The sequence below is a fragment of the Apteryx rowi genome, unplaced genomic scaffold (genome assembly GCF_003343035.1).
Source record: "Apteryx rowi isolate R43461 unplaced genomic scaffold, aptRow1 scaffold_20, whole genome shotgun sequence".
Taxonomy (NCBI): Eukaryota; Metazoa; Chordata; class Aves; order Apterygiformes; family Apterygidae; genus Apteryx; species Apteryx rowi.
In genome coordinates this window covers 5,039,072-5,060,611 of record NW_020448308.1, presented here as the reverse complement: position 1 = coordinate 5,060,611, position 21,540 = coordinate 5,039,072, and the positions used below count along the sequence as shown (strand labels likewise).

General features: G+C 49.0%; 2 protein-coding genes across 2 annotated transcripts; both read right to left on the bottom strand.

Annotated features, from left to right (window-relative positions):
* Nucleotides 1-1,654: 1,654 nt before the first annotated feature.
* Nucleotides 1,655-14,034, bottom strand: CCDC183 (coiled-coil domain containing 183). The gene is made up of 14 exons (XM_026063737.1): nt 13,764-14,034; nt 13,075-13,196; nt 12,440-12,517; nt 11,447-11,614; nt 11,179-11,283; nt 10,484-10,606; nt 9,928-10,056; nt 9,620-9,680; nt 8,948-9,048; nt 8,446-8,606; nt 7,788-7,953; nt 6,379-6,501; nt 6,027-6,123; nt 1,655-5,214 (listed from the first exon to the last, which is right to left on the bottom strand). Exons 1-14 carry the CDS (start codon nt 13,828-13,830, stop codon nt 5,078-5,080), a joined length of 1,638 nt encoding a protein of 545 aa, XP_025919522.1. The 5' UTR covers nt 13,831-14,034; the 3' UTR covers nt 1,655-5,077.
* A 1,220-nt stretch (nt 14,035-15,254) lies between these two features.
* On the bottom strand, nt 15,255-21,502 carry SBDS (SBDS, ribosome maturation factor). Its single transcript, XM_026063640.1, has 5 exons — nt 21,479-21,502; nt 20,880-21,053; nt 19,955-20,155; nt 18,188-18,352; nt 15,255-17,548 (listed from the first exon to the last, which is right to left on the bottom strand). Exons 1-5 carry the CDS (start codon nt 21,500-21,502, stop codon nt 17,420-17,422), a joined length of 693 nt encoding a protein of 230 aa, XP_025919425.1. The 3' UTR covers nt 15,255-17,419.
* Between the last annotated feature and the right edge of the window lie 38 nt (nt 21,503-21,540).

Here is a 21,540-nt window from a genome sequence, read left to right as displayed (position 1 = left end):
CAATAACTAGGGAATTGGATCCCTTTGCATACAAGGAGAGGCAGAGAGAGCATGGTTTGTACAGTCTTAGAAAGAGACAGATGATAAAGACAGTTGGGGGATTTTATGGATGCTTTTAACTATCTAATGGGAGGGTATCAAGAAAACAGAGCCACCTTCCTCTTGGAGGTGCCCAGTGAAAGGGCACTACAGTAACTCTCAAGTGAGTCACTGTGGAAGATCTCAGGACAACCCAGCACTCCAAACTTCAGTTGGTATTGCTGAAGGACCCTTTCCCCCTGGATTCTGTTCCCTAGCACATATTTGTTTGTGCAGACAGGAGTTACACTCTAGGAAAATCCCTTGGCTCTCTGAATAGCTAATTCTGCCTGGAGCTGTGAGCAATCAAGGGGCTGGCATGTCTCATGGAACCAGTGTGCTTTTAATTGATTGGAAAAACTGACCTTAGAGAGGATGAAAAGGAGGCTCCTAACCTGTGCCAAAAGTTTGTTCTGTTTTCAAAGCTGGGAATTCTAACTTAATTTTCTTAACTACTCACAAAGTAGCGAGTAGTTAAGAAAATTATTGTATTTGGGCTGAAGGTGCCAAAAGAGCATATTGGTATATACCAGAGCACTACAGAGATCTTGAAACTACTGCCCTCATGTAAAGTTCTTCCCCCCAAAGAGACCTTGCCAGGTCACCACCTCCTCCCAGTAAGCCCCCCTTTTCAGAGTATGGAGGAAATAAAGCAGAGGAAGTGAATATCCCAGGGAACAGTGTTGCCCTGTGGAAAGGAAGAGTTGGACAAGATCCAGTGTGAGAAGGGGCCTAAGACCTCATGAAAAACAAGGGAATCAGGTATCAGCTCAGACAGCTTTATCACAGGCTTGAGCAGATCTGCATGTCATTCTTGGTTGAGGTGTCACAAAAGAGGCTGTACTGAAGAATTTTCTTGTTTGCTACTTACAGGAAGTCTTCCTGGCCAGTTCCCATTTTACCAAAAGAAGCTGCCTCCCATTCCTCTGAGTGATGTGGAGGAGAAGGAAGTAAGGGGGGGAAAAAGAAAAAAGACTTCCTCTTTTTTCAATGTAAGATCCCCCCCATCACGCGGGTCAGTGCGGAGACCAAGGGCAAAGGAGAGCAGAATGAACATCTGCCCAGGTGAGACCTGGGGAGGTAGATAAGGGTGATGCTGAGTTCTCTTATTTCTGGGAGTGAGCCGTTCCCTTTGGGCACAGTGTCTGTCTTGAGTCTGAAGGGTTGTTGGGGCACATTACAGTGGCTCATGTTTTCTTGATGGATGGTCAGTGTGGAGCAGGGTTTTGTGAGACTCTCACATCAGCTTCATTTTTCTCCTGACTCTGCTTCCACAGTACAGACCTTTTTGGTGGCAGACTGGAAACCATGAGTCCAGGAGTTTGGTATAGTTTTCTCTTGCCCTTTAGGTTTAAACTAAGAGGCTATTTTGTCTGAAGAGAAAAGTGTTCAGGATCTATAACAATATCATGAGAGACAGGGAAGATGTCTAAATACTCTCTAATAGCTTCTAAAAGATGTTAGTGTTTGCCTGAGATTTGTTCAGCACTCTGGGTTGGTCCCTGAGGTCAACAAGAACTGACTGAGACATGATTAAGCATGTAGGAGCTCTCTGTTTTAATGGGAAGAGTGCAGCTTTACAGGGCAAAGTGGAATTCCAATTGTTGTACCCAAAGAGACCAAGAAGGTCTGTTTGCACTGTCTTTTTTTTTTTTTTTTCTTTCCCTAAATTAACTGGAAGCCTCTTATTTTACAATAAAACCTGTTTGTGTGGCCAGCACAAAAGAAGTGCCAGAAACAGATAACTAGCAGGATGGCTGTTCTCACAAGGTCACTTCCTCCTTCTTTTGCCCTGGGTCCTCCCAGTAATGTTCCATTTTACATCCCTTTCGTGCAGTATTTTGTACCACCTCACAGTTGTTAATGCAATTGCCAGGAGACAGCAATATCTCCAGGAGTCTGTCATTGCAGATGACACTGTTCATGGGGCGATAGATCTGAGCATCCTGAATGTCACTGAGGCAATGTTGTGGCACTGCAGAGAAGCAGAGCTCAGGGCTATCCCTCTCTCTTTCCTTTGGGCACAGTCAATAGGATTCCCGATTCTCCTCTGGAACTGCCGACTGCTGCAGAAGCAGGCACACAGCCTGTGAACGTGGGATGGACAGCCCTCTCCTCTGGTGCTCATACCAACTCATCTAGTGTGTATTTTCAGATTTCTACTACCACGTTCGGGCAGCTCCTCGCAGCAGAGAACTCCTCGGTCCAGACCCCAGACTGCACACTCTGTTTGTGGTGGGCATATGAGAACAGGACAGGTACACGATGCGGATTGATGCGATTATCGTGTGATATTTAATTTCAGAAGAGTGTGGTTATATGGATATTGATTTTAAGAAGCTCCATTAAGATGTGTTCTCTGATACATTACATTATTTCTAGAGCTTCCTTTAAAAGATGTAAGTTGCTTTATATTTTTACAATATAGTCAAACCTATAACCTTATGAAACACATCACAGCATTTGATGTGACCTGCCAGTCCCCCTGAAGGCTTGGCAAAAACAGCAGTTCTTTCTCTTCCCTGTCCCTTTTGATGTCACAAGTGATGTCAGCATGAGGCATACAGACCAGGTAGAAATTACAGTGAAACCCTGGTCTGATCCTGATGTCCCCCTGTGGGCAGGAATGAGGTGATGCTTCTGAGTCACCAGCAAGGACAACGGTGTCCCTGCCAGAAGGTTCTCTGTGTCGTCTGTGTCTGGGGAAACAGCACCATCTATTTGCAGCATTGTTTTATGAGTGTCTCTCTTTTGCCATGAAAGACAACATGAGCCAGACAGGCCAGAGAGCCCTCAGTGCAAGCACGTGTGTGTCACTCCCTTCAAGGCCTGGGAAAGTTGAATGTCAGTGACCCACTAGCAGGGTTGAGAATCCAAATCTCTGAGCTGTGGGCTTGGATGTGGTATCCTCTGCTTTCTTAGGTTGTGTTGGGTGACCTGAGTTGGACATTACCTTCAGGGATTTGTCTGCAGCCCAAAGCTAATGCCTAAAACTTGTTCTGAGTTTAGTGCTGTGAGTATGAGTTGGACCATGTGTGTGCAGGGAGGGAAGAGGCAGGAAGTGTCTCAGCTATGATGTGAGAGAATTTGTCACTGCAGCTGTAGCCCCATTTCACCACACACAAGCCAGACTGACCTTGAATCAAACATCCCTTGCATTCAAGGAGTGTTAGCTGGCCCTCAGAAACATTCGCGTGTGGGGTATGAAAGCCCTGACTCTCCCTTTCCAGGGCAGAGCGTTGACACAAGGACACCTGCCCTGAGATCTGATATCTGTCCAGGCAAAAGCCTGAGGCTACCAGCTGCATGTTACCTTGTGACTGGCTTGGACACACAGGCCTGTATGGCACCATGGAGACCACGGGAACATCATCAGATTCAGCTTGCATAATATCCGACCTGAAATAGGCCAGCAGTATTTCACTGCTTTTCTCCCCATATGTATAACTGAACAGCTTTCTTGCTAACACTTTAGCACTGGGGAGAAAAGTTGTCTCCTGCACTGGAGAGAGAGGTACTGGTGACTGCCAGCATGCCATTACACTCCAAATTCTCTTCTGTGCCATCACACTGAGTTTAAAAATTGGGGTCAAACTTCTGCTGGCAGGGTGTGAAATCTTCAAGCAGCAGAGCGTGAGCTTTCGAGGGACAGGAAAAGGACAGCTGGAGAGACAGGGATGCATTTCACTCCCCACTCCCAGGGCAGCCCTCTTCCTGGTTCATGCTGCCACCCTTCAGCTGGAGTCAGGATCCTCCTGGTCCAGAGAACCTGCTGCTCTCTATTGCCCCCTGGCAGAGCTATGGAAGGACCCTGCCATGGCTAGGACATCCCCTGCTACTAAGGGGACTCTGCCGGGAGAAAGCAAGAGCTGGGCTTAGCTCTCTTCCACAAGTAAGGGCCCTTGGCACCCAGCTGCTCCCCTGGGGCAGTGCTGGGCAGAGCCCCAGGGTGCCCTTGCAGGAGACCCCCATATATCAGAATGGTGCTTATGCAGCCAGGATGCTCCTAGGTGCCCAGACCAGCCCCTCAGCAGTCCCAGAGCTGCCTAGACATAGTCTTGTGCCTAGGGAAAATCAAGTCTAGCAAAGCAGCACCCTCGGGTGGAAGGGGAAGAAAAGATCTTAGAGTGACAGTTTTTACCCAGGTACTTCAATTCTGCTAAAGTACTATTCCAGGATCCTATGTTTATTACCAGACATCTGCTAAGACATGCCAGGGCCTCTTTTCTGGCCAGGCCTTAGGGTCATCATCCACTCTTCGGCACAGTCCCAACCCAGCTCTTTGAAAAGGCTGAATGGACCAAAAGCATGACCAGATGCTTTTTGGCTTTGTGACTTCTTGTGGGTTGGACTGACCCTCCTGAACTACCAGCCCATAACCGAGCTGTGCTGGAAAGGGTTGTTTCACCATCTGTCATTGCTGTTTCATCATCCATCCCCCTGGGATGAGCAATAGCCACAGCAAGATTAAAACAACCACCAGTATCTTTCTTCCATGTCTCAATGCATACTTTCTTCAAGTTCTGGGTGCCTGCTTGGGCACCTGTGCCTCCAAGTGGACATATGTCCTTGTCTCATTCAGTGGCTCCGAATACAGCCTTTTTTGGAGGATTGCAGGCAGGCAACCCAGCCCCAGAGAGGTGCTGGTACTGTGAGATCAAGGGAAAGAAAGCCAGTCAGCCTGTGGCTTTGCTGTTTGGAAGGCAGCTCTGGCCAGGAAAGCTGTCCCGCCTGCAGCCTGTCCCCATTGATGTGGGGGGAGATCAGCTGTCCCAGTGGGCAAGAGGCAGAGGGCAACAGAGCTGCCTTCCTAGCCCCACTCAGGAGTGCTCCTGTCCTCACACTGCTACCTTGCATCTTTGCTGTGGATGTGATTCTGGGACCCCCATCCAAGATCCCATCGCACTGACCCCCTCCAGTTTTCTGCAGGGGCTTGGAAGGAATAAAAAAAGATCTGCTCTATTGTCTCTGGGGGAAAAACAGCGGGTTGGCTGGGGTGTCAAAAGCTTTTGGGGAATGACTGCTGCTTCTTCTTGCCACTTTTCATCTTGCTTTCAATGAAGCGCAGCCCCTGCTTCTTGATCTCATCGCGGGTGAGAACATGGCCATGGTCTTTGTCAGCAAAATCAAAGGCATCTGGAGGAGAGAGCAGAGACACGCTTGCTGTGGACAAGCTGCAGGGCCACATCTTCTGTGCCTGTACAGGCCTGAGGGCTGGTGGCATCCCTGCAGGACTGTGGAGAAGCCCCTTATGCCTAGCCCTCCAGCACACACACTGCCACCTGGATTTTCCATCGCAGCATCTCAGACTGACCTGCCAAAGCCTAACAACACTATTGCCACCTCTGTGACCTGGCTCTCACTCTGCCAGGGTTTCCCCAAAAGCTCTGGGTCTAGAGTCACAAGGTGGTAGGCATGGTTTCCCTTTTCATTAAAAAAAAAAAAAAAAGTGTACATTGAAGAAAACTCAAAGTCTCCTCCAAGAAAGTCCAACATGAGGAGGACATAGGAGCCAAGCATTGGTTGTTCTTTACAGCTAGGTGATTTTAAAGACCTTAGCTGCCTGTGGGTCTGAAGAATGAATATGAACATTTAGGACACCTCAGCTGAGGCTAAGAAGCCCTGGTCCAGTCTGGCTAGTGAATATGCACAGTTCTCCCTCCTTCCTTCACAGGATCTGTCCTCCTTAGTGCTGCTATTCAGCAGTCAGGGTGCCACAGGCTGCCTCCATTCTCCCAAATCCCCACCTAGGAACACCACCCACACTTAGGCCTCAGAGACAGCCAGGGTCAGTCCAGGCCTCACCTGGGGGCAGTTCACAGGTCCAGATCTGCTGGGATCCTGGGAGGCAGGTGAGGCTGCCCAGAAATGCCAGAAGGCAGGGGCTGTGGCAACCAATGTGGGGCATCTCCCTTCTGTGCCCACTCCTCCCCACAATGCCCTCACACCTTGAGCACCACTGCCTTCATCCTCCAAAGAAATCTTCAGGTTCTGTGGCTCATCCTTGGTCGTTTTCTCCAGAAAATTCCTGACCTTCACAAAAGTCTGTAAAAGACACACTGAGTTATGTGCTGAATGGAGGTGAGTGTTAGAACTTGAGGGGTGCCCCACCTTGGTTCTGTCCTTGAAGAGGACATCTCACAGAGCCCAGGGCTGCCCTCAGCCAAGCCCCTCCACAGCTCTTCCCCTGGGCAACCTGCATCCTCCTAGCAGGGAGGACTGCCTGGGATGGACCACCCTCAGAGAAGGCCCCACGTGGGTCTGAGCAGATGGGCAGCTCAGTCAGAGCCCTGCGCGTACCTCATTGTCCTCATCCAGGCTGTACTGGGCAGGCAGGTTGGTCACAAGCTGTGCCAAGTGCAGCAGCTTCTTTTCACAGTGCTGCAGCTTCTCATCCGTGTCCTTGGCCTCAACAGAAATGTCCTGGAGTCAAACAGAGGGAGAAGAATAATCACGGTGGGGAAAATGACCCATGCAGTGCTCTGGGTGACTCTGGCCACATCGTTCCTGCACCTAAGTGTCACTGCACTGTGCCTAGCATTGCACCACAGGTGTTATCACCACAGGTCCTGCACCAGCCAGGGTGGGAGCAGAGGATGGGGCAGCCAGCAGCAAGAGCAGGAGTGTGTTGGGGAGAATCAGGAGTGGGGGGGTCTCCCAACTAACCATGCACCCCCAGTCCATGCTCCTGTTTGCTGCCTGTTTTCCCTGGGTGTTCAGCACCCCTCCTGCTCTACACCCTGCCCTGCGTGCCAAGCACCAGACAGGGGCTCTGCTCAGCCCTGCAGACATTGCCTCCAGCATCCCATTTCCAAGGAGGAATGGGAATCAGCACCTTCACTTCCCAGCTCTGGTCCTAACTTATCTCCCACATCAACAGCTCTGCCCCCCTCTCCAGGACACCTCTGCAGCCCATTTGCAGACCCTTCTTTAGCCTTCCTGACTGGAAAGAGCCGAGCAAGCCACAGGAGTCATGTATGGTGCAGTGAGAGCCACAGAGACCTGCAGCTGGAGGGCCGGACACAGCAGGAGAGGGATGAGCTGCCTTCTCCTTGTCTCCAGGGCAGAACATCATGGTAGTGCTGCAAAATCTCACCAGTCTAATTGCCCTTATGCTAGTGACTCAGAAGAGGTTTCACACTGCTTGCGTTGTCTGCCCAGAGACTGGGGACACAAGATTGAGGCCACGATCTGAGCATATAGTCAATCCAATCTGAGGGCTGCTTGTACCAGATCAAAGCTCCAGACCCACATGTTGCTGTGGTGAGCGCTGGGCACTATCAGGCTCTGATGGTTTAGAAGCTGTTTGCACTGCGTGAACAGTGATGTCTGACCCATTTCCCCAATGAAGTGCCACAGCAATGGGACATGGGTGCCCCAAACCATCTCCTGTGTGGCTGATCCTGTTCACGGTCAGTCCCCAGGTCAGTGGGGCTCTTTTGCAGCCCCACTGGGAGGTCTGGGCTGCCCTTTTCCCATCCCCTTCATACCTGCCTGCTCCCCAGCACCCTGGGAGGCAGGGCCTTCTCGCCAGCCTCCCGCTGAGCACCAGCCATAGTTCCAGGAGGGATTTTGGTGGGAGAGACCTGCACCTCAGCGTGATTTGCTTTCCTTCATCTTGTCACGCCTCCAGGCAGACCTGCTGGGCAGCATCCCTGCTCCTGTCACCCTGCAGGCAACTCCCAGCTTTCTTGGCACAAGGTGGATACCTGGTCAGGCACAGTGATGCTGTACAGGCGAATGAAGAGGTTATCGATGCCATTTTCAAACATGAGCAGGAGCTCCTGGTTCTTCAGCATCTGGGCTTGCATCTGTTCAAGACGGGCCTCTTCCTGCTGCAGACTGATCTTCAGCTCTTCCTCAAGCTTCCTAGAGCTAACCAGATTCACCCATACATGTCCATACAAATGAATATGTGCACAGAGACAGCTAAAATACCGCAGAAGCTGCCCAGGTGCTCCCCTCCACAGAGCAAAGAGATATACTGCCTACAGCCCAGTTAAGGTCTGCTGGTACTGCTTCCCTGCCCAGACAGGGAGCAGGACACATCTTGCAGCACAGCCCTGTAGGGGCAGAGATGGGAAAACTCCAACCAATAACACTTTGCCCAACCTGCTGTGCAAGGGGCCAGGCTGGGTTTGGAGAGGCAGCCTCCACTGCATGGCTTCAGGTCCTGCTACTGCCCATCCCCTGGCCTTGCAGACACAAGGATCTTGGGCATGCCTCATTGCCCCATGTCCCCACAGCCACAGGATGACTTTTGGATACTCTGCTGGGACCAGTGCATGCTTGGGAGCTGGGGGGAGTGCCTTGCTAAAAAAAGGGTTCCTGGTGCTCTGGCCAGCACTGTCCCAAAGCCAGCAGTACCTGATTGCACTTGGGGGCTGGTGAAACTTCAGCTCAGCCTGTTTCAGCTCCAGCTCCTTCAACTTGTCTTTCAATACCTTCTTCTTCTCCTCACACTCCTTGGTATGCTGCTGCAGGTCTACCGTGGACTTCTGCTGAGCCAGAAGCCTCCCAGCAATGTCCTGGCCATAACAGGAGAGCAAGAGGAATCAGACCACTGTGCCCCAGGCCTGGGTACATGGAATAAGTGCAGGTTCTCCTCCCCGGGCCATGGCCTCAGGGACATTTCTTTCACTGCAGCTCGCTGCAGGTTCATAGCACAGAGCAAAGCAGCTCTGTCTCTGTCAGCACAAGGACAAGGGCTTTGCGGGGCTCAGAGGGCAAAGGACAAGAGAGATCCCCTTAGATAAAATGAAATACAAGCAGAGACATCTCAGGTCCCAGGGACAAGAGTTTGGCCTGGAGTTGCCAGCACCCTCCCCTCAGCTTGAGCAGCTTTTACCACAGACAGCTTTTACTTTACCCAGAAACGGGAGCACTGCACCGCAGACTTGACCTTCTCCACCTCCGATGTCACCTGGGCCTGATGTTCAATTTGGGATTTGGTAGCCTCCAGTTTGGTACCTGAATGTGGGGAGGACACAGCAGGGAAGGATGCTTGTGCCAGACAGGCCTGGTGGTTGCAGGACATGGGGATGGGGCAGCAGAGAGGTGTGACAGAAAGGACCCCATCTGCACCAGAGCATCCTGAGAGCAATGGCAGCTGCCCCAGCTGGAGCAAGAAGGGGGGGATCTCACAGGAGGGGCCGAGTCTCCCAGCCACGGCACCGAGAGGGCACACTGCTGCACAGGTCCCCACGACCTTGGACTGCCTTCCAACACAGAGGTTAAGGACAGGTCCTACCTGCCTTCCTGGGGCAGGACATGGGGCAGACCCTGCCCCTGAACCTCAGGATATGTCTTACAAGATGCCACTGTTGAATGCAGGACAACAGAATGGGGCCCATTGCCTGTGGCCTTGGGAAAACCCCACACCTCCAGAGAGAAAGAAATCCCACAGAGCCAAGCAGCCATCCTTCAAGCTGGAGAACCTGAGCACTGCCCCACACAGCCTGGGGGATGGCAAGCACTGCCCTTGGGGCTGCGGTGACAGGTCTCATGTTCCAGCCCCCTGTGCACCCCTCAAGGCACTCACCCAGCAGCGACTCCTGGGAGATCAGGGATGGGAAGTCCACAGCGAGTTCACCCTTGGCTTGCTGCAAGGACATTCAATGAGACCCTCTGAGCTGCTAGGATCCTGGGGGAGCTGGCCCTGCAGGCCCCTGTCTCCCTGGCCCTGTAGCCTCCTCACCCATGGGGGCTTTCAGCAATGTGACCATACCCGGCTCAGGAAGAGGCTCGATCCTGACACCTGTCAGGGGGCCAGGCACAGGGCTCATCCCCCAGCCAAGCAGAGCCTCAGAGCCCCATGTCCCCACCCGCTCCAGGCTCACACCAGCTCACCGCTCTTCTGTGCCTTTCACTTGCATACTTGAGGCGGATTCTGTCGATTCGCTCCTTTTGGGCAGCCAGGGAATGGTCCCTGAGGTTTCTCTCCATAAGGAACTGAGTTTCCAGGTTGGCCAGGTCCCCCTGGAGCATGTTGGAACAACAGAGAAAGGAGAAATGGCTGTCAAAGCTAGAAGGGACCTTTGTGAGCCAGCTGAGCTGCATGCTGAAGTGCAGCCACTTCTGGGACGGCAAGTGTCAAAAATGATCTCTCATGTAACAAGCTGTGTAGGGGACTGCAGGGGGGCAAAGAGGGCTGGAAGAAGCTGGCTTTTCTCACAGCTGGTGTTTCTAGTAGGCTGCTCCCCACCCCCAAGGGAGCCAGATCCAAGAGCAAGACACAGGAGGAGGTACAAAAGCATCTGGATACTGTGGGCAAGTCCAGCTCAGTCTCTTCTACTCTATTGCAGGAAGACTCACTGGCCTGGGAACCTAATGAAGTCCATGCTGGGTCACCATTGGCTCTGACCACTGGAAGAGGGTCCCAAGATGCCCTAGGCCAGGTCCTCACCTTGGCTGTGTCAGTGGCTTTGAAGGCATCCAAGGCCATGAGCTCCATGCCTTTCAGCTCCCCCTGGTACATCTCGACCATCCTGTGCAGGACATCCAGCTGCAAAGGCAGGTGGGCCAGCTCCTAGGACACACACAGTTTGTCAGGCATCATCATTTCCTTCACACAGGAGAGGGATGCAGAGACCAGGGGAACCCCACCCACCTGCTCGCCTGTCCCTGTCCCAGCCTACGCAATGCCTCTGCGCTGTGCACAGATGTGCCCTGACCTGCATGGTGCTCCCAGATCCAGGCCTCCCAGGTGCAGGGCAAGCATTCCCTACTTTTACTCAGGAGGAAGTAAAGAAGCTGCCAGGGTGCAGCTGGATGCCAGGGGAGCGAATCTCCCCAAGATAGGTTGAAGCAGAGCCTGGCCAGGCCTCCATGCTGCAGGACACCTCCAGCCCTGTGCTGAGGTCAGATGCAGCACTGGCCCCATAGCAGTCCCCTCAGCAGGACCTTGGGCTCTCTGAACAATGCTTTCAGCATCCCTGCATGTGTTTTCCCAGCTGGAAGCTTTTGGCCATCTCAGCATCCCCAGCTGTGCATGCACACAGCTCTGCTTCTGCCTTACCCAAGGAGCTCTAACGTGAACTCAAGGGGGAACAGGTCCATCCCTTGGCACACAGCGTGATGGGATGGTGAAGGAGAGCTCACCTTCTTCAGGGCATCCCGCACAGCCAGATACAGCGTGGTGACCTTCTGGCCAGTGTGGACTTTCATGAGTGTTTTCTCAATGTTATTCTCCAGCTGGCGAATCACCTGCAGCAGAGATGACTCCAGTTGGGGGTACCCCAGAGGACCTAGACTGCCCAGCCCAGCAGCTGCCTGGCTCTCTTGGGAGAGCCGAGATGGATGCTGGATTAAAACCTCCATGTGACCACTGGAGGCTGTGGCTCCTGCCTTGGGAGCAGACCACATATACCTGCATCTGGGCCTGGTGCTGTTTGTCTCCAGTTTCTGTCTCCATCAGATGCTGCAGCTGCCTCCGCAGCTCATCCAGGGCTCTGTCCCGTTGCCTCAACTCATACAGCAGCATGTTGCACACATTCACCCGGTCAAAGATGTCATTCTGGAGCTTCTCCCGGGCCATCTGAAAGCACATGTGAGATCTCACAGGGCTGCAGGGAAGACTCACTAGGCACCCGCTGGATAGGGGCCAGGCTCTGGGTTTCTGCTCAGGCAAAATTCCCCCCAAAGCCAAGCCAGGGACTCTGGGGTGTTTGCTCTGGGACACCAAGGTGAGCAGGCAGGCACTTCTCCTGGCATGGCTGCATCTAGAAGAGCTTTGCTCTAGGGTAGCCATGGGTCAGAAGCTGGCTGGGGCAAGGCAGAGTTTGATATTGATGTCTGATTATAGCATCTGTGAATCTGGCTTAGAGACCATGCAGAATGCAGACCTGGGAGTGAACATCAATAAAATCAGTCAGTGCCCCAAGTATGGATGCTGGCAGAACGTGGTGGTGCAGCTCTGTTCCTGCAAAAGGCCCTTGAGCAAAGGGAGCTCACCTGCGCCTGCCCCACAACTCCAGGGCTGCTTGTAGCTCCTGTGGATTTATAAGCAGGCCATAACTTTGTGCCAGGAGGTGAACGGTAGAGACAGCCCTGCACTTCTGTGTGGCCCCCAGGGATACTCCCTGTTAGGACAGCCAGGAGGTTTGTTGGGTCTGCTGGGACAAAGGATCTGCCCGTGGAGCTAAAGGAAGATATACACTGATAGGTGAATGAGCGTTTCTGTCCGGTGCCCATCCTGTGGGATCACACATGAACACCCCACATCTCAAAGCATCATTCTTGAAGGATTGCTGGCACAAAGGGATATCCTGAAAGGTCCCTTTCCTGTGGGCTTGCTCTTCTGACTGTCCCTCTAGCCCCAGTACCTCTGAACAGCCAGAGCCAGACAGTGCTGGCCTATTACCTCCACTGTGCTTCTGGCTGAAACGACTCCCAAATGCTTCTGTGCTCTGCAAACTTCAGAGATGATGACCTGGTCCCGCTGTGGGCAGGAGAGGGAATGTCAGTGCCAGCATAGGAACTATCTCTGTCACAACCTGTTATCGCCTGGTGCTGCTGTCCTGACACATGAACTATTCACTCCTGGGGAGGAGCGCCCAGGAGCTCCGGCACCCCAGAGCTGCTCTAAGTGCCACTATGGAGCTGCCAGAGAGTGAGGCCTGCCCCTTCCAGTGTCCCACCCCTGGCTGCCCCTCCGTCAGGACCTGGTTAGCTGCAGGGATCTTCCCTCAGCTCAGCTCTGCCCACATCAGCAAGGACAGGGTAGAGTCAAAGCAGCTTGGCTAGGGCCAGTGCAGCTTGGGACTCTGCAAGCCAACACCAATAGCTGCTGAACCACCCTGGGACAGCCCTGTGCCCATGCCTCTGAGGTCACTGTGCTGCAGGAACCACCCCGGCAATAGGAGGACATGGGCAGTACCCGGTGGGACATGAAGATGGCAATGAAATGGACCCAGCAGAGAAGCTGGTTCTAGATGGCCACAGGCAGGGGCATGGGCTGTTGGGACAGGAGACAGCAGGGCCCATGGGCACAGAAACCTTTTCAGCAATGCCTAGGGCACAGATGTCATCCCGCACAGTCCCACGCAGGCAGGGTAGCATGTCTCTGTTCTGACTGAGCTTCTCCTCAGCTAACTGCATGTAAAGCTTCTTCCCTTGCTCTGAAGGACATTAAAGGATTGTTGGTGCCACACATGTGCTGTCCCCATCCTTTGACTTGACCAGGTGCAGCATAACCCATCCTCACCCACTTCTGCTTCCCTGCTTTGCACAAGCCAGGTCCCTTCTCTCCCCCAGAGGTTCAGTCAGCAGGAGAAAGCTTGGCAACACGTGATATTGGGCTGAATCCTGCCTCCCGGTACCTAGGCAGTGCTGTGCATGCACAGCCCATGCCCGGCACCTGCAGGTGATCCTAACACAGTCCTGCTCCAGAGACTGGTCCCAGCTGAGCACTGACACAGCAGCCTCTCTAGGGGCCCTGGCATGCCCTTCTTCCAGGGGATCAACATGTTGCAAACAGCAAGGCCACCAGTCCAGACCCCAACCCTGCTGCATTTTGCTGGGGGCTGTCACTCATTAGCTTTTACCCCCTTCCTGGAGACCTTTATCCCAACCCCACTGCAGTCCCTGAGCCCCAGCCTGAGCCCCAGCCTGCTTCCCAGCGTCCCCAATGGTGTCCTACAGGCCCCTCACATTGGGGCATCCCATTGAAGCCAAGGGAATGTCACCTTGTAAGGAAATGATGGTGCGCAGCTCCTGGATCTGCTGGTTGATGTCTGTCTTCTGGTCCTGCATGGTGGCAGGTGTCCAGCCTCGGCCCTCGAGTGTCAGTGTGCATACGGAAGCTGACGCAGCCCTTCTGCCCTGGGAAGACGATGCCACTGCCGCTTTGTGACATCAGATGGAGCCTGGCCACTGCTCCAGCAGCTGCATGGAACCCTGGTGTTTGGAGCCCTCTGCCACCACGTATGCACCACGGGTCCCCTCCAGCCACCACATCCTGGCTCCTGTTTACCTCCCATACTGACTGCTGAGCCATCTCCACTGGTAGCTTCTTCTCATCTCACCTGTTTCTACAGGTGACAGGAGTGCTTTGGATACGTGGTTGCAAAATGCAGGACTCATCTACCCCCAAAAACCTACACTGCCCAAGGGTAGGACCACTTCTTTTGTCCTAGATGGCCAGGAAGGGGTTTAATTTCCAAATGCAAACATGCATCAGAGAGGATTCTCTTCTAAGGCATCTTGTGTTTTTGATTATTTTTCCCTAGATGCATTATTTTACATTTATTTACCCTGAAGCTCAGCTGCTATAATTGTGCCTGCTCAGCGGCTCTAGGAAGCTCCTTCAGGAGTTATTTACAATTACTAAGCTCTTTGAGGTATCAAATGCTGTGCTGCCAGCTGAGGTACCAACACTATTTCCCATCACTATGGTTACAACATATTCTGTTGGGGAAAGAATTAAACCGGCCCAGCAGCTGGACCCATCCAAGCCTCACCAGGAAACATCCAGAGGAGAAAGTGATAGGTAGCACCATCTCACAGCTGTAGAAAGATTGGGTCAGGACTAACAGTTTGGTTTAGGGGTGGCCATCAGATTAAGAAAGATGAGTAATTACCAGTTAATCGTCCGCTGCACTTCTCCTCCTCCTACCTCCAGTTCTCATCACCCACTCTTGTGAAATCCACACGATTATATGACCACTTTTTCTCCTCTTTAAAGCCTTTCATCTGTCTCAGATTCAAGGGGGACAGCCAGACTGACTTCTCTGTCTTTAAAATCTTTCAGAGAAGCTTGCAAGTAATGAAACAGAGCTCATTTTTTTTGAGTAATTTAAGTTCCTGGGTTAAGGATTAAGCTACTGTCACTTAAGTGTTTTCACAGATCCCCTAGAAAATGAACTTTTCCCCCCTTCCAATTAATAATCAAAAGAAAGGTTACAATTAAATAAATTGGCAACATATAAAAGACCAATATAACTGTCTACCTCATGTTGCGAGGAAAATTTCAAGGAAAAAAAGTGTGTATACATATATGAATCAAAACCACTAAGAGCATTCACCTCTCAATTGCTTACACATTTCTAACACCAAGATGAGACTATAACAACCTATACATGTTCCTTTGGAAATTTCAGTTAATTAGTCAGGAGAACACTGCGCAGGGAGCTATGCTCCTATTGAAATGTGCAGGAGTTGAAAATGAACACAGTAACTAACAATACTGACATTTATTCTGATGCTTACCACATATTTTTGCTGAGCTACAAATGCGACAAGAAATGCAAGCATGTACATTTATTTGTTTATAAATAAAACCAAGCTCCCTCCACAAGAGAAAAACTTCAACATTCGATTCTTAGAAAAAGGCCTTATAAGGAAATACCTCTCCTAGCATGAAACTCATAAAATTAGTTTAGATTAAATTTCTGTAACTCAAGATCTTTAACCTGCAGCCATCATATTGTGCTCTAGCTGTTGTAGTTAGAAAATAAAGAAATTATAAAATTGTGAAATCAAATATTACCAATGCAATGTCATCTGAGGCTCTTACTCAGTGTCTCATTTTTAGATTTATGAATTATATGTTAGTACTAATTGTCAGTGACAAGTTAAATATCAGCATCATTATCTTCAGTGCTTCATAAAGTATGCATAAAGAGATGGCCATTTGAAAGACAGTTAAGGGCTTGTACACACAAGGAATCTTATCAGTCTATCCACACATGTACAGATCTCCACATTCAGGCTGTGTCCACATGGCAAATATACTAATTACGCCACTAAACTTTCCTAGGCAGCATTTAAAAATCATGGAAGTTTATCTTGGGGGCAACAGAAAATATTCCTTTCACTGCCCTTCAGTGAACTCAGACTCCATAACTGCAAGTTCTTCCAAAATATTACTAAAGAATTTTAACCTAACCTTGCAGAAGGGCTAAGGATCTAGTCACACAGGCTCTACAACTGACATGCCTTTCTCCATTTGACTTCAAATTTCCCTGCATAAATTCTAAAAAATTCACAACATCTGTTAATGATACAAAGGAAAAGGTCTTGCCAATAGTACAAACTAGAGCTCTAACTGTCATGTAACAGGCATGGTCACACGCTCTAGAAGTAAACAGCAAACAATGAATACAGTACGTGCTAATCTGAAACAGTGATCTAGTTGTTGGCCAGCTAGCAAATCCTGAATTGCTGTGTACAATCATCATTGAAACAGGTACATAATACTAAAGGCTCTTTAAGTTCCTACTGGTTTAGTTTTGATTCACCTTATGCTTTGGGTGGATATATGCTTTGAATGATGGTTTGTATTTTTAGTATCTCTTTCCCCCTTTCTTTTTTTTCCTCTTCTTCTTTGAAATATAGAAGTTAAACTTAAAAGCATTTGTTTAACATGGCTGAAACAAATTTTAACAGAACTATCAAGAACTATGCAGCACGTCTCAGGATCTTGTTGGAAATTCTGTGCGCACATTGGAAAGTAGCATAAAAAGACACAGGGTGAAGGACAGCAGCCAGAATTACTCTTGGTTGTACTAAGAAAGAAAAGGGGCATACACAAACATTTACCACTAGGGAATTAGGGTCCAACAAAAGCCCGTCTAGCTCAATGGCCAGAAGCCATTGCCTGTTCAAGATTTGGTTCATTTCACCACCTGAATGAGAACAGTTCAGAAATGCAGGCTATCCCTTCAGCCTACTAAAAGCATCACCACTGCCAGAGATAGCTCCTATACCATAACAAAAATAATCATTTTCTTTCTGTATCTATAATATATAAATAGATGATAATTCATTTTTATTAAGGTAGCTAAATATATTTTACGAATAAGTTATTTGGAGAACATTTTCTCTAAGTTAGCTTTTTTTTTTAAATCTCCAGTGAGTCATTTTTCATGCTGCCAAGAAATGAGTTTAGACACTATCCATACTTCGCATTTGTTTAAAAGCGAAAACGTAGCTCACTTTTTTAAAGGTTTCTCTCCTCACATACAAAACCTACCCCTCAGAGACATATGAAATCTTCCACTCAATACTGATAATTAAAAGCAAAAATAACTTGGCACTGTATCAGTCAAACACTCTTCAGTCACAACCCTTACAGCAAAACAAAGCTACAGCAACTTCCATGTCAGGTCTTAACTCAATCCTCATTAGTGCAGCTCTGACACAAAATATTCCTATAGGCAAACCCAAGCAAGTGTAAAACAATAAAAAGAACACTGCATGGAAAAATCCCAAATGATTAGCGTCAGAAAGTATTTGGCAGCAAGAGATTGGAAAAAATATGAAGGCCCAACGGAACACAGTGGCTAATACCAGTCACTCAATACAATGTTGTTAAAGAAGTACTATTCCCGAAAGGTTTTCTTTATTCAAGCTTTTCATCTCCTTCTTCCACATCTTTCAGACTGAGCACTTCAAGCGTTCCTTTCCCTTTTGTCTCACACCGGATCAGCTCATCAATCTCTCTGAAGCAGCCTGGGTCAATAAGGCACACCTGAAATATTTTACATTTAGTCAGTCAAGCGATAGTATTTGATTTTCATCAGCTCCTTTTCAAGGTATAGCATATTTTTCATTAAAAAAAAAAAAAAAATTGTTTAGTTACTAAGAAGGTCTTCGCACAGTTGGTGAGCAATTTGTATCAATTAGTCTTTCCACAGAAGCTCTGCAGCTCCATTTACCTATGCTGCACATGACAATTCTGACAACTAAATTGCTAGATTCTGATCTGTTCTCAAAAAGATTTGCTCAGTAGCAAATCTTGCTATTATTTTTTAAAAAACTGACCAGCTATTGTCAGATACAGGCCTGACCCACCAAATAATTTAAACAACAGTAAGACTGTATGTACAGAGAAACTCACCAATCACAGAAAAAGAGTAGTTATAGGAGAATCATTGCTAAGAGAAATTACCCGGTACTACTCTTCAGCCTGAACCAGCAATCTTTATACAACAAAGGCTGCTTTCAAGCTTTCACTAGGACCGTGTGAAATTAAAACCAACAAACTACATCTCTGATTCAGAGTCTCTGGTAAACTTGCAGCTTATCTAAATGTCCTCCATATTCTTCTAGTAAAATGTACACGTATAATCAAATCAAGTATGGAACCCAGGGCTGCTTTTTGGCTTACAATTTCTAACTGTTCGTGGAAATCTTCATTCTCAATAACTTTGATCAGTGGCTTGAGCTTTTCTTTCAGTTTCTTTCCCTCCTTTGGTGGAAGAATGAATCGCAACCTCATGTGAGCACGCTCAATTTGCATGGTCTCCTTTAACTGTCGGATCACTTCCAGTGCCTACATAGATATTAAATACATAAATGGATTAAATATATCAGTTTGCTTAAAAAACACCAGAACAGAATAACAGAACAGAATCACAGAATGGTTGAGGAAGGGACCACTGGAGATCATCTAGTCCAACCCCCCTGCTCAAGCAGAGTCACCTAGAAGAGGTTGCCCAGGACCCTATCCAGATGGCTTTCAACCATCTCCAAGGAAGGAGACTCCACAACCTCTCTAGGTTGTGTGCAACCTGTTCCAGTGCTCAGCCACCCTCACAGTAAAGGAGTTTTTCCTCATGTTCAGACAGAACTTCATGCGTTTCAGTTTGTGCCTGTTGCCTCTCGTCCTGTCACCGGGCACCACTGAGAAAAAGTCTGGCTCCATCCTCTTGACACCCTCCCTTCAGATATTCAAACACATTGGCAAGATCCCCCCTCAGCCTTCTCTTCTCCACGCTGAACAGGCCCAGCTCTCTCAGCCTTTCCTCATATGAGAGATGCTCCAGGCCCTTAAGCATCTTAGCGGCCCTTTGCTGCACTTGCTCCAGGAGCTCCTTGTCTCTCTTGTCCTGGGGAGCCCAGAACTGGACACACTACTCCAGATGCAGCCTCACCAGGGCTGAGGAGAGGGGGAGGATCACCTCCCTCCACCTGCTGGCAATGCTCTTCCTGATGCAGCCTACAACACCCTTGGCCTTCTTGGCTACAAGGGCACATTGCTGGCTAGTGGTCAAATTGCTGTGCACCAGGACTCCCAGGTCCTTCTCTGCAGAGCTGCTTTCCAGCAGGTCGTTCCCCAGCCTGTACTGGTGCATGGCGTTATTCCTCCCTAGGTGCAGGGCTCTGCACTTGTCTTTGCTGAACTTCATGAGGTTTCTCTCTGCCCATCTCTCCAGCCTGTCGAGGTCCCTCTGAATGGCAGCAGAGCCCTCTGGTGTACCAGCCACTCCTCCCAGGTTTGTAGCATCAGCAAACTTGCTGAGGGTGCACTCTGTCCCTTCATCTAGGTCAGCGATGAATAAGTTGAACAGGATTGGACCTGGGGTATACAGCTAGTTACTGGCCTTCAACTAGACATTGCGCCACTGTTCACAACCCTCTGAGCTCTGCCAAAACCACAGCAATCAAAATCTCAAATCCTTTGTATCAGTTTCAGACACATTTTTCAGTACTGTTCACTGGAATTCTGCTGGAGTGAGTTTGATATTATGCTATTTTTATAGACAAGCACGAAAAGGCAGAGCTTTCGGTGGTGGTGATCACTTAAAATACTAAAAGAAGGGCCTGAAATAATCTTAAATAGTAGTTCACTGCAGAACAATAGAAACCCATGTGGCTCACTTGCAAAGCCTGATTTATGACCTCAATTAAAATGAATCATAAAACAATTAGTTTTGTTTCAGACATACCACTATTACTACTTTAATTAGTTTCTTTTTTTTCTTTCCTTCCTAAACAGTTCAAGAGCAAACTACATGAGTTTCATGAGCCAGCTGACTAATCATTCTGTGGGCTTTAGACCACGGTTTTTTTGATCCCTATGTGAATGTGAACAAAGAAATTACATTTGAAAATAACATTTCTGAGTGCAAGCTGATTTTAAGAGAAAACTAACCTGCTGTTTTGTGCTCTTGTTTGGTTTGACAGAGTAGTGAATATCCTTCATGGCTCTTTCTATAAGGATTACTGTGTATGGTCTCTTTGTTTCAGGATTCACACACTTGTCAGCAACAATAGTTGCAATGTCTCTAAACATCTGCTCCAGCTGAGTGTGTCGTTCTTTGTCTGATACCTGTAACTCCCCTTTTGATAAAATCTTTTCAATTAAAAAAAAAAAAGACACCAGTTAATAAGTGTCACAGACTTCACTAAAGAGTAAAAAACTAGTAACTTTGTTAAATTTACCAATGACTTGAAAGGTTTGATTAAACATTAAGTATAGAAAAAGAATAACCACATTAATAATATACATCATTATGACAGATAACACTGGTAAGATTTCAGAAAAAAAAAGAAGAGAAATTCTTCTTATTTGCTAAACTACAAAAAGAGAAGTGTAGCATTATTCAAAGTATCATCACCCACAACAAGACCACAATTTGTATTGTACTAAGAAGGATTAAATTTTTTCTTAACTTTTAATTTGACTGTCCAAAGTAAGCAATCATCCCCTTCCATTCTCGCTATCTTTAATAGCATAGCTTAGATGATAAATTCTTCAGGGGCAGGAAACCTTTTTTTGCATGTCTGTTGAGATCAGTGCTATACACTATACAGAATATTCAGAACTTTTCAAGTAGATGTTTATATAAAACTTAACACTATATCAAACAGATAAGACTCCTTTCTACTTGTCTCTTACCAGATAAACGACCCTATTGCCTACAGCAGTGCTGCATTCTCTGAAGACTTTCTAGCAACAAACCGATCTACAATGTCTGCATGACATTCGTGTAGAACACATGAAAAAAAATCTTCTCCAATCTTCTTTACGCAGTATAAAGTATATAACTTTATACTGCAAAGTGTGCAAAACCTACCATCTTACAGATTTCTGTTTGGTCATCCGTTCCAAATGCTTTAACAAGATCTTCCTTCTTTGCAACCTGACCTTTTGAAACATTGACAAACACCGTGTGCGTCTGCAAAACTTCGTCAATGTCCTTCTCCCTAAAGATTGGGCGCAGAGTTAGAAAACAGATGAAGCTAGCGACCTAAGAGCACATGTGTTTCTAGTGAGGAGAGGAAGAACAAGCCCTGCTGTTGAGGCCTAAATTAGTGGAGCTTGGAAAGTTCTGTTGTGGTAATGTTGCTCCCGGCGTAGGGGCAGGCCAGAAGCCTGCTGCCCCACTGGGCAAGGGCTCCTCGCAGGCCCTGCAGTGCTCCCCTGCGGCTCTGCAGCCAGCTCCCACAGGGGCCCAGCCCTCCCCCGACTCCGCAGCCGGGTCCCCAGGCCAGCCTGCTCCCCCCCAGCTCCCCAACCATGTCCCCACGCGAGTCTGCTCCTCTCCGGCTTCCCGGCTGGGTCCCCTCAGCCTGGCGTCCCCACTGGAGCCCAGCTCCAGCTCCCCTACCCCACCCAGCCTTCTCCAGCCCGGCCCCGCTCCCAGCTCCCCTTAGCCCGGTCCCGACTCCCCACCGGCCTCCCTCTGCCCGGCCCCATCCCGACTTCCCTTAACCCAGCCCCGCTCCAGCTCCCTG

Excerpts from the sequence above, each read along its gene's own strand:
- SBDS (XM_026063640.1), bottom strand. The coding sequence starts at position 21,502 with ATGGGGCCGGGCAGAGGGAGGCCG. Across the intron at positions 21,054-21,478 it reads GGCCGGGCAGAGGGAGGCCG|GTCGCTAGCTTCATCTGTTT; the intron begins GTGGGGAGTCGG and ends ATGTGCTCTTAG. Across the intron at positions 20,156-20,879 it reads AAACAGAAATCTGTAAGATG|ATTTTATCAAAAGGGGAGTT; the intron begins GTAGGTTTTGCA and ends TTAATTGAAAAG.
- CCDC183 (XM_026063737.1), bottom strand. The coding sequence starts at position 13,830 with ATGCAGGACCAGAAGACAGACATCAACCAGCAGATCCAGGAGCTGCGC. Across the intron at positions 10,607-11,178 it reads TGCGGGATGCCCTGAAGAAG|GAGCTGGCCCACCTGCCTTT; the intron begins GTGAGCTCTCCT and ends TGTGTGTCCTAG. Across the intron at positions 6,502-7,787 it reads GCATCACTGTGCCTGACCAG|GACATTTCTGTTGAGGCCAA; the intron begins GTATCCACCTTG and ends GTTTGACTCCAG.